Source organism: Tympanuchus pallidicinctus, unplaced genomic scaffold (genome assembly GCF_026119805.1).
Source record: "Tympanuchus pallidicinctus isolate F22 unplaced genomic scaffold, pur_lepc_1.0 scaffold5, whole genome shotgun sequence".
Classification (NCBI taxonomy): Eukaryota; Metazoa; Chordata; class Aves; order Galliformes; family Phasianidae; genus Tympanuchus; species Tympanuchus pallidicinctus.
Window position 1 is genome coordinate 68472738 of NW_026294769.1, and position 12082 is coordinate 68484819.

The window sequence follows — 12082 nt, forward strand, 5'->3', positions numbered from 1 at the left end:
GAGTGACGTAGCCATGTGTCAGTGTTCTCTAATGTCCAAAAGTGAGGAGCAATCTCTCTCTCTCTCTCCCCTTTAGTTTTCTCACTCAAACTCATCAGTAAGACAACACTTGGCACATGCACTCTAAGGAAACATCTCTGTTGACTATTTTTCTGTAAGAGTCAGCTGAGTTTTGCAGTATTATAGCTACACCTCACCAAAACTATTTCTACAACTTGGATCAACCAGCTTAGTGATTCAGTCCTATGTTTTTTACTGAGGAAGTCAATTTTGCTGCTTGGTGACTGTCTTGGGAAAGTAAAGTAGGACTGTTCCTTATTTCGTCCTCTAAACCAGAGGTCATGGTAAAGAGAACTCATTCCATCAGAGGGATATCTAAGCCTGTATTGTTCCATTAAAAACAAAACAAAACAAAACAAAACAAAAAAAAACTTGTTTTGATTTTGTTTGCAAATTCCATTTGTTTTGTTCTCAGAAATTTGAAGAAAGTCAAGGAAGAACCAACAGCAAAACAGCCTTTTATCAAGCTCTGCAAAATTCTCTGGGAGGAGAAGACTCCAACTTGTTCATTGAAGATGCAGCTATATGGTATTACTCCCTTGAACATTCAGCTGATGATTATTCATCATTTTCCAGGGCTTTGGAAAATGCCACCCGGTAAGAAACTCATGCTATGATAACTATATAACTGTGGTTATGGAAGGTTTGTTTTGCTTATCTCCAGTGTACATTTATATTCTGAATAACATGATAAATTCTTACGCAAATGAATAGAAAATGGGCTATATTATTTTGTTTTCCACAAAACTTCCAATAACAATAATAAAAAGAAATGCAAGGGGCTTTTATCCTTTGTGAAAAAGTTGAGAAAGTTTTCCAGAACTGTACATGGATTCAAATTACTAATGTTTCTAATATACATTTTTATATCAAAGATGTATTGTTATCTGCAAACTCTTCATCAATTACTCTTCGAGTCTTCTCATCCCTGCAACAGGGAATATAAATAAATCAGATTGTATTAAAAAGCACTCGCCTTATTATACAGTTACATGCTATTTTTATTCTTCAGAAGTTTGGAGACATTGCAGTGTTGTAGGTTGTAGAAATATATAAATGTTGAAAATCAGTACTTTTTATTATTTTAAGTGGTTGTTTAGGTGAGTGCAATATTTTTAGGTGATCAAGTTTGAAAACTGATTTCAGCAATTGCATGAAGTTTTATATTATGAAAGCAATATCTTCACCAAGACAGGCTTTCTACAGGTAAAACAGTTTGTGAATGTTCATAAAAGTGGCTCTCAACATAATTCTGTTCATAGCTAATCTTCATTTTATCCATGGCAGAAGAATTCCCTTTGGCTTTTTCATGTTTCTTTGACTTATTCTTATTCATGTTTCTTTGACTCGTGCAATCACTTGTGCCAGTGTACAGTGGATGCTTAACTTCTAAAACCAGGATTTACTCCATTTACATATGATTTCCCATGGTGAAAGAATTAGGCAATGCAATACTTACGTATGAACACAAGGTCTTTTTGCAGAGGTGACAGGAGAAAACATGATTTCAGGCTCTTACCTTATTTGATCCAACAGGATACACCATAGACCCAAAGTGCCTCCCAGCCTCTTTGATGGAAATAGTTGTAATGTGATTGAGTATCAGCAGAGACATTGCAGGCAGGGGCCACCTTGTAAATATGAAGAGCTTCAACATTGTGATCTGTTTATCCAGTTATTGTGCGTGGCTCCAGGGTCCAGCAGCTCTGGAAAACAATCAGTTTGAACAACTCATTTCTCAGTTGTGTTAAGACTCTAAGGCAGTAAAGCTGGGCACCTATAGCAGGCCATAAACCAGTAGGTGTCTTCAGGTTGGGTCACATGGCAGTTTGATATGCTGCTTGATCTGCAGAAAAGACTGGAATTTTCTCTCTTGGGAGCCAATTTGCTTTTGCTGGTAGTGGATCTTGAGCTGTGGGGTCTCAACTCATTTCTCTGAAAAGAGGCAAACAGAGAGGAAATCTTACCTATTTTCCTGCCAATGAGCAGACACTGAGGCAAAATTTTTAAGTGGAACAGATCTTCAGGAAAAAAAAACCTATTTCCAAGTTCCTTTTCCTTCTTCAAGTGCAGTTTAGTTATGAAAATACTTTCCATTTCTAAGGTGATGTGTTTTATAACACGGTGATCGAATACGTCAGTCCAAGCTGCTTCACTCCTCTGTTCTCTTTTGAGATACCATAGCTACAAGCTCCTGGTGTCTGGCTTCTCAGCACTAAAGCTTTCTGTCACACCATGGGTATTTCTATGAGACTTTAGAGGCAAGACTTTGCTTTCAGTAGATCTTTGGCCTCCTTTAGGATGGCAGGCTGTTGCTCCAGGGGAGCCTCAGGGAGCGGAGGGTGAACAGGAGCCAAGATTCACTTGGAAACATCTGATCCAAGATAACAGTGGCTACATCTGTTTGGGGAAGGCTTCTGGGTGGTCCAGGTGCGCCAGTGCATTGAGGTCATAGCATAAACAAGCCAGAGGGCTGTGGGTTGAGCTGTGTGCCATTTCTCCAGTCTTGCACTGTGCAGCATTTGCCCAAGAAGAGGACAGCAATCACTGCCTTGTGACCTTCCTGTCCAGAGATTACCTCCATACAGAGCTGTTCTAAGGGCTGTCGCATTTGGTCATCCATGTTCAGCCTACATGCTCAGCATGGTGCAGACACTGACCTTAGCAATGCTGTAGCAGCTAGCACACTTGTTTGCAGCAGGGATGTGCTACACAGAGAGCAATTCCAGCTCTCAGCCTCATCAACATAGGAATTACCTGCTAGTTTACAACATGAAGCAAATGGCCTTGTTAGGAAAAGAAGTGATTGGATTAGAGAGCAAGCATGAGAATCAGAAGGGAAACCAGGACATCTCATGATAAACACTTCTTTTTTTTATTTACAGAATTATAGTCAGCTACATCAGTATTGCATATAGAACATAGAAAATCTTCTTGATTTGTTTTTAACAAAAAGCTCACCACCAGCATTATTCTCAGAAAAAATTTGTACCAGGAAATTATTACTTCTAGATTTAACAAGTTTCTGAAGTGCAAAAAGGAAACCAAAGTGTTTTTTGTGAATTATATATGTCGTGCATATCTGATGACTTTAAAACATTTCCACTTTTAAAATTGTTTTAGCTACAATTCTCTGACTTTTTTTTCTCTTCTATAAAATAACTTTCACTTTCTTTTTCTTTTCCTTTTTTTTTTTTTTTTTTTTTTTTTTTTTTTAAACTCTGGTATCCTATGCCTGTAAGAAATAGACATCTCCTTTTTGTGGTAGTTTGTTTTTTAATTTGCCCAGAATAGCTGGCTTATTCTTTCCTTCATAACACCAACAGAAACAGTTTAAAATGTCATTTGCTTCATGTTGTAATTAAGCAAGTCATTCCTATGTATTTCAAAGCATTTCTTGAGAGCTAATGCTCTCCACAATTTTCAAAGGCTGTTTTCTCATGTACAAACTTGTGCTGATAGGTATGTGAAGAATGGTAACTTTCATTTCATATGGGTGTTGTCAACCATAACTGTCAAAGAACATTGTGGTCAGCCAGCCCATAGCTTGTGGTCTCAGAGTTCAGCTTAAAATAAACTGCTGAACCAAAATAGCTACCCAACTCGTGGCTTGCAGAATTGTATTAGTTAAATATAGCAGTGTGTTTTTATGCTTCTCTGGCACTGTTGTTTCTTGCCACCAGTCATTTCTTTTTTTATCCACCAAGTCTGAAGGAACAACTAGTGCTTCAGAGTCACTAGGCTGTGATTGGTAACCTCTCACTTCTGCAGCAGATACATTTGTGTGTGCTCATATAGTTATGGATATATAAATATGTCCTTGAGCATCCTCGAGTCTATGTGCTTTTTAAATGAGAAATGATGATATCCTTCTGTATGTATGATATTGCCTTGAGGAATCACAATGAAATATCATGCAGTAAGGTGTCTGACTCTGTCTGCCTACCTCTTAAAGCTCTTGAGCTCTTTCCAGCTACCATTCACTCCACATCACAGACTTCCAGCCTCTCTTCTGGGGATGATAGCAGCTAGGAAGGTTTACATATATTTGCATTCACTCATACCTTTGTATTGCATACCCAGATGGATCTCTTCACTGTCTCATTGTACTCTTCGTGTTTAACCTTTCTCTCCCAGATATGCAGCTGCACCAGCTATTGCTGAGCCCTGCAGTACATCTTCAATAGGGTCCTCTTACCTATGCCAGCTCTGGAAATTCTATGCAAAAAATCACACGGATTCAAATACTGAAGTAATATCAGTGATTCTTAATCTGGGAAATGTCTGTTTACTAGACAAGATTACAATATATTCATGCTACATGGAGACTTTTAGTGTTGCCAGCCTGAGTCCCCATAAACTGGACTAAAAAAGGAAAGTTTTTTGTTTCATTTCATGATTGATTCAGTGTATTTATTATCATCATTATTGTTCAACACTCCATAAAAGTGCAAGTGCAGATAAACTAAATCCTAGTTTCCGTGGAGCTCACAGAGTAAATGTGGTTTGTTTCAATACAGCTGAAGGTAGAGATATGAGCTACTTTGAAAGATTTAAAGGAGGGTATAAATTTTTGTTATGTGACTATGTCTGTTCCCCACTCCTCTTTTTTAAACAGTGACCAGTTTATCACATGTCCCATCATAAGCATGGCCAATCACTGGGCTGCTAACTCCAGAGGAAATGTCTTCATGTACTACGTGCCTGCAAGCTCAGAGAGCAGGTAAGGAGAAAAGTTTTTTTGTTTTCGTCAGATTTAGAGTTTGCCAAAACATGGCTGTCTGTTTGAGCACTCTGTGGAGTAGAAGGACAGAGGTAGATATCTCAAGTGAACAATTTGGATTAAGAAAAGAGGATTGGGATTGGGGTTTTATAGGTTATTCTTCTGTTGACTCTTTAGGACTCATGTTTCTGAACTCAGGCACTTCATGTTAGATGTCTAAGTTAGGTTTTGCTTTTCCAGCTTACCTATCCTAAGGGATGGTGTACCTCCCCTACAAGGACAGGCTGGGGCTGCTCAGCCTGAAGAAGAAAAGGCTCCAGGGAGATGCAAGAGCGACCTTTCCATATCTAAAGGGGGCTATAAGGAAGATTCTTTAGCAGAGTCTGTTATGATGGGACAAGGAGATGGTTTCAAACTAAAAGAGGGAAGATTTAGATTGGATATAAGGAAAATGCTTTTAGGATAAGGGTGGTGAGGCACTGGAACAGGTTGCCCAGAGGGTAGGGGGATGCCCCATCCCTGGAGACTTTCAAGATCAGGTTGGAAGGGGCTCTGAGCAAGCTGATCTAGCTGTAGGTGTCCCTTGTCAGTGCAGGGAGTTGGACTTGATAACCTTCAAGGATCTTTTCCAACTGAAATGATCCTATGGTTCTACTATTTTAGTGTTGGCAATTCCAGATAGTATTTCAGATTTCTTCTTTGTACCTGATAAATCTTCCACAAAAAAAGCAGAATGTGTTCTAAGTCACCTGGAGTTCACAGATCTCAAGATAAATGGGGTACACATTTTTAAGAACTGAACACCAATTTAACACTGCCCCCTTTTGAAGTCAGTGCAGCTGCACCACAGCTATGCTGGATGGCCTTCACTGTGGTCAGGCTCTGGCATTTGTTCCTTCCTGCTCTAGCACTGTAACTTCTAATCAGCCAGCAGACTGTCTCACGGGAGAGAAAATATTTTTGATGACAAGCATTTGCAGACAGAAGCTCCATGTCAGCCTTCATGTTGCAGCTTGCTTGAAATTTTTTGGAAGTTGCATCATATGATATGATATATATTTTTGATATGAAAGAACTAAGTGGTAACTTTATTCAAACCCAGACCCTTCTAGAAGTCAGGATGAGACACTGATGTCTGTGGGCAGTAGTTAGCACTCTGGGTGCTGTGTAGCACACTGTGGTACCTCCTGGTACTGCACTTTCACAGTCCTCCTGCCCCCCACATCAGAGCAGCAAAGCCCACAGGGCTGCTTAACAAAAGGGATCTGCTAAGTGTCCTTATGGAGGAGCAGTATTCACCCCCTGCACTCCATATTGTCCCGTTCATTTATCTAAATAAGGTTTTTGAGACCCTTTCTGTTTTCTGAGGCTTTCTCTAAAGAGATGAGAAGCCACAATTGTTTGGAAGGGCTCAGGGGAGTGGACAGTGCATTCCTACTGGCACCATTTGATACTGAGAAGCTGCCTATAAACTATGCATTTCTTTCCTTTCCTGATAGCATAGTGAAAAAGCACTTGAAAGAAGCCAGCCAAGATCCAGGTTACAGATGAAGGCCATTATGTTGTGGTAACAGACTCGCTTTTTTAGCAGAAAAGAACTTAATCCTTGGGGAGCCATTATTTTTCTGGCAGCTCCAGTGGGAATGTTCACAGTACTCTGTTTGGCTACCGAGAGGCTCAGATAAGTGGCTTTCACAAGGCTGCAAATAGAGCTGAGCTATGGTATGCCAAAAATCCAGCCACACAGAAAGAAAAGTTGTGTTTGCAAATAAGCTAGCAAGTTCCCTCTTGGTTTGGAGAATGATAGTGATGCAGTCATCAGACATACCCTCTTATTTGAACAGAGATGAAATAGTCATTTTGCAACTGAAAGTCACTGGTTTTAAGGCAGGGATTTTGAATGGATAAGGATTTCCTCTTCTATCTAGTCCTATTGAAAACGTCTCATGGGCTCCTGTTACTCACCTCTCTGGGAAAATAATGGTTTATGTAGGACTTAGCTATGCATTTCAGTAATATCTACATTGTTAGTGATCTTTTAAGCTAATTATTTTAAATTTTAGCACTAAATTTGTTAGTTTACTTTTACATAACTCTCTTTAAAAATATTTATTATTACTTATTTAAAAAAATATTATTTATTATTCATGCTTAATTTTGTTGAAATAAACATCATCTTAGTTTTAAATCCAAGCATTTAAAAATAAATGGTAGAATTTATCTTGTTTATATACCAACAGGCCTCTTTTGATAGTACAACCTGACAGCTTATGAATTGATACCCTTGTTTTCCATAGGGCTTCTGCTTCGCACATGACAGATTTCCCAAAGACAACTCACTAGGTCTGCTGCTGAATATGCTCCAAGTTTTTTGTTTAAACATTATTGACATTCATTCCTAAATGACTCCTTTATTCTCTATCCCATTTTCATCATGTGACTGACCTCTTTCCTTCTCCCTGTGGCATCCTTCCCTCTATATTGCAAACACGCATTGCATGCTTTCCAGCAGCCTCACTTCATGCCAGTGTAGCAGTGCTGTGGAGGCTAGTTGCTTCTCATGAGAGAGAAGCTAAAAACTGTGAGAAACCCTCAGTAATCTGAAACTGACAAAATGCAGTGTATGGGAACATAATGGGTGATATACCTATGGGATTACAATGATCATGTACATGAAACAATCTTCAAGTGGAATTTACTAGACAAAGATACGTCAACCATGTTACTGACTCCCAAGAGACATCCATAACTACCAGAATAGCAAATCCTGCCAGTTCTCAGGTTCTTCCTTGAAAATCAGGACTCTCCTTAAGAGGAGGAACAGAGGCAGAGTAACATCAGCTTAAGCTAGCAGATAGGTTGTGTGGTTTGAACCTCCTCAGGAGAGGTGAGAATTGAATCTGACACCCTGGCAACATTCAGACTATTACATTTGTCAAGAGGAGAACACTAATACAGCCATTTCTTTCTGTTAATGAATGCAAAAGCTGAATGTTTTGCATGTAGTAGGTATATCTGGGTTTTTCTGTGAGTGCACATACTGGATCAATTCTCCTCAGTGAATGTAGATGGAGGAATACCTTATTAGATATTCTGGTCACTCATAGGCATTTGATAGAAAAATATTTTCTCAGCCTGTTTGATATTGGATCACATCTAGGTTTGCTCTGACTTCTGTTTGTAAAAATGTAAATTTCTACAGCATTATGTCCACAGGACAGCATAACAGATGAAATGTTTTTTGAGTCTTGGATGTCTAAATTCTACCTGTGATCTCAGTTTACACAAGATATAGATGTTTCTCTCATTGCCTATATTATTAAGATGATAATAATACAAATTATCTATGACTAGTGACTACCTCGCAGAGGTATTGGAATGGGTTCAGATAATTGTAGTAATGGAAAACTATTTACTCTCAGATAAAATATTTTGACTGTGGAAATTACCATTCACTTATTAGGCTCCTGCACAGTATAGAACATGTATATTGCACATTCTTCAATTTCAGCTCTGTCACCTCTCTACTATTTTATGTGTGTCCTCCAGATGTGTAACAGAGGAAAGAGTTAAAATGGAGAGATGAAAAATACTGATATTTCTTCTCATTTCACATAGAACAGTCTCTTAATAATTCACAGCAAGATAAACAAAAGGGACAAGAATTCATCCAGTGAAGACAAACCCAACTGGAATGATGAGAAATCGGCCAAAAGTTATTAAACAGGGAGGAACATTTTAGCAGTAGAAATCCATTAGTGAAAGTTCATGTGACAAATGGATGTTTCTACAACTTACAGATGCACACTCAGACACACAAGGTCAGGACTAAACATCACACTCCCACTGATGTCTCTGACATATGTAGAAAATCAAGTACGGCCATAAACTGACAGTTGTCATATAGATAAACTGATCTTTCAGGGGGCAAAATATCTCTTTCCATGCAGTAATATTCTCCCAAGCTTGGCATGACACCATTTCTGTTTTAGTCTTCAGTTCCTATTTGAATAAAGCAGGATGTGTAGCCAGCTCCTGCACTAATGATCTGTGGTGAAAATATATGTAACCCAGATGCCATTTTCTTGCACTCTTCTTGAAAACATTTAGGCCTTGGAGTAAACAGTTATTCTAAACTGCAGGAGGAATGTGGCTGCTCAGCACTGCCTAAGATTAGTGGGGAAAGCTGAATTTTTAGTTAAAGTAAGGAAATGTGTGATAGGAGAAGTATGTTTTGACAGAGATAATATTATTAACTGTACAAAGACTTGCCTTGTTAACCCTTGAAGAGATTTCTGGGTGATTGTTGCATTTTACTGGGATATGAAGCAGCACTGCTTTCCAGAACATCATAGTTTCCTAGTCACACTGTAGTGCCAAATGTACAGTCTTAAAGAAGATGGACAGATTTTAGTACTCTGCTCACTAAGGAGTAAAGATCATCAGCAAAACATCATCGTTATCATTGGAGGGATCTAAACTGAGACTTCAAGAGGCTCTATCTTTTTTGTAGTCATTAACTTTACCATAATAATTGTCACACGTTCTTTTGTTAACTTGTGCACTGGACATATAAGCTGCTGTCTATTTTGAGTCATTTCAGTTGGGGCTGTCTCCACCTCCTGACTGTACGCTCTTTTATATGTTGATGTGGACTGTTAAAAGACTGCTCCATGCCAAGGTGAACATAGCTGGCTGGAATTCTGTGGCACTTAATGTGATTCCCATAATTCTGAAGATGGGAACTCCTGACTGATTAATATATACATACAGACAGACATATATATATATATACATATTTCACTCCGTTAATACTTAACACGGTTTATGCTTCCCATACTTAATACTTCACACAGTTAATGGATTTGAACCAATTAGCTATGTGAAGTACTTTCATTTTCTTCTTAATATGCATGCTGTTCTAACTCTTGCTGGTCTTAATATCACTTTAAATAAAGGAGATTTTCTACTCTTTCACTTCTGTGATAGCTATATCCCTGGCAGTATGTGAGTATCCCATGCTCTGCGATGCTTTAATCTGGCCTCTATGCATTATCCACTAGAGGCTCTACCCATGACAATAGCTATTAGTCCACGAGTAGCAACTTCCTATAGTACAGAGTGCCACAGCTGAACAGTGCTATGGAGGCAAGCAGAAATGTGCATCTCTGGACTTCGAAGTACTTCACCTAAACACAGAAATGGTAAAAAGAGTAAATACAATGCCTGCTGCTTCCATAGCTGGGCAGGTGCCACTGTGACTTTAGGTAGTACAGTGCTGCCACGACAGCTTGTCACTGTTTGCTATAAAGTTGTCCTCCCTCTTATCCCCTAAAAGTTATTGTTTTGTTGTTCTTGTTGGAACTGCTTCTTTTCCCTCTTGCCTTTTCTTTTGCGTTTTGCTTGTAACAGCTATGAAACTACTCTTTTGCTGATTCAGCCACATCATTCTCAAGTCTTTATACAGAGTCTGTGCTGCTGAAGGGTTGAGGTCTAGACAACTTGTTTTTTCTTCCCACAGAGTGGCTTAGGGACCTTTATCATTCAGCAGATTTTTCAGAACTTGGATCTAATCTTGGTGTTTAGCCATAGATATACAAAGGCAAAGCACCAAGCTCAGATGCATCAAAAATTACTTTCAGGTTAAGCAAAATTCAGCTAAGAGACTCAGAAAAGTACATAACTATTTCGGCATCGCCTGTGTTGCAATAGCATGTGATGTTCCCAGAAAATGTAATCTAGCAGATTAACCCAAAGTCCATATAGTTGGAGAGACCTTTCTTGATGTTCTGGGCTTTGGATGAACACATACACTTTTTAAGGAAATCCATCCATTCATTTAGCATACTGATCCCACAAAATGCACAAAAGTGTCAACATGCTTATTGCTGACTTTTTAATACAGAAGTTTCCAAGCAAAATTCTATAATCTGTTATTTAAGACATCTGAGATGGTAACAGTGCTTCCTTCCTTTACTAAGATTAATTACTTTTAGCTTTTTTGTTGTTTGTTTCTGTGAGATTTCAGCTTCTTGAATTTATTGTCTGCTATTTCAGTTTTACATTCTTCCATTGGCGCAACCTTATAGTGCAAAGTAGAACACTGTGTGTACTGGGAGTAAACCAAGTGGAAAAGACACAGCAAACTCCAGGATACTTTCACAAATCACATGTATCCATAGGGCCTTTTTGGTACAAAGGAGGATAAACTTGGCAGTTAAATTCTGGTAGGAATTAAGCTTTTTCCATATGTCCTGATTTTCCTGAAAAGAAGAAAGAAATAAAAGTATTAATCTGTTTTTCACATGCTCTTAGTTTGGCAGTACTTTGTAATGTGAGGAGACACAAAGAAAGAAATGCATCTCCAGAACTGCAGAGGTCACACCAGTACTTACACTGGCTCATTAGTTTTCTGTTAACATACATCTATCCTTTGTTATGCATATATATATATATATTTGCCCTGCAAACATGTGCTATTAAGGATCAGGATTGTTGAAGGTGTGGCTTAAGAAATGCGGCTATCATTCCATATTTGCCTAAAGCCTATCAATCTTTTGATTGCAGCCTTAGTAGAAAAAGGTTGCTTGTATCATAAGACAGGCAGTGTGTAGAGTACATAAATTTTATATAAAGGAGTATGAAGAAAATTGTCCAAAAACGTTGACATGAATAAAGATAGAATCAGTCATAGAATCCTAGAATATACCGAGTTGAAAGGGACCCATAAGGATCATCGAGTCCAACTCCTGGCTCCGCGTAGGACCACCCAAATACCAAACCCTGTGTCTGAGACTACTATCCAGAAATTTGGAGTGTAAACATTAGCTAAATTCCTATTACATAGTAGCACTGTGTAATGTTCTCCAGTGCAGTTCTGTATCCATTTCTGTGGTTCTGTTGTGTAGATATCAGTCAGAAATAAATAAAATAAATAAATAAAGCAAAAAGCCACATTGAAAAACATGGCGACATATGCATTTCTTTTTCTTAACCACATATATTAACCATATATATATAGAACCATATATATTGGAAAATTATTCTGATAATAGTTATCTATGCTTTATGAGGGCTAAAATATCTATTTTTATTGGTCACTACAGCAAGAAATACTGAAAAATAAATAATGCCAGACTTATTAATCTTCAACTTGTTTTCTTTTAGCCTGACTAATTTACTGACAATTCTAGCCAAACTCTAGCTAGAGGTATGTTTATATTACATATATATATATTAGTTTTTCTTCCTTAAAAGCAGTTTTAAAACCCATTTTTTTAAATTGTCTGTGCAGTCCTC

The 12082-nt window shown here is 38.2% G+C and overlaps 1 protein-coding gene across 3 annotated transcripts in view; it reads left to right on the forward strand.

Annotated features, from left to right (window-relative positions):
- Nucleotides 1-12082, forward strand: part of TG (thyroglobulin) — a 161928-nt gene that overhangs the window by 117779 nt on the left and 32067 nt on the right. For all 3 annotated transcript variants that reach the window (XM_052704007.1, XM_052704008.1, XM_052704009.1), the window contains exons 44-45: nt 476-657; nt 4679-4783. In XM_052704007.1, coding sequence (XP_052559967.1) covers nt 476-657; nt 4679-4783 — 287 coding nt within the window. The remainder of the gene's footprint in view (nt 1-475; nt 658-4678; nt 4784-12082) is intronic.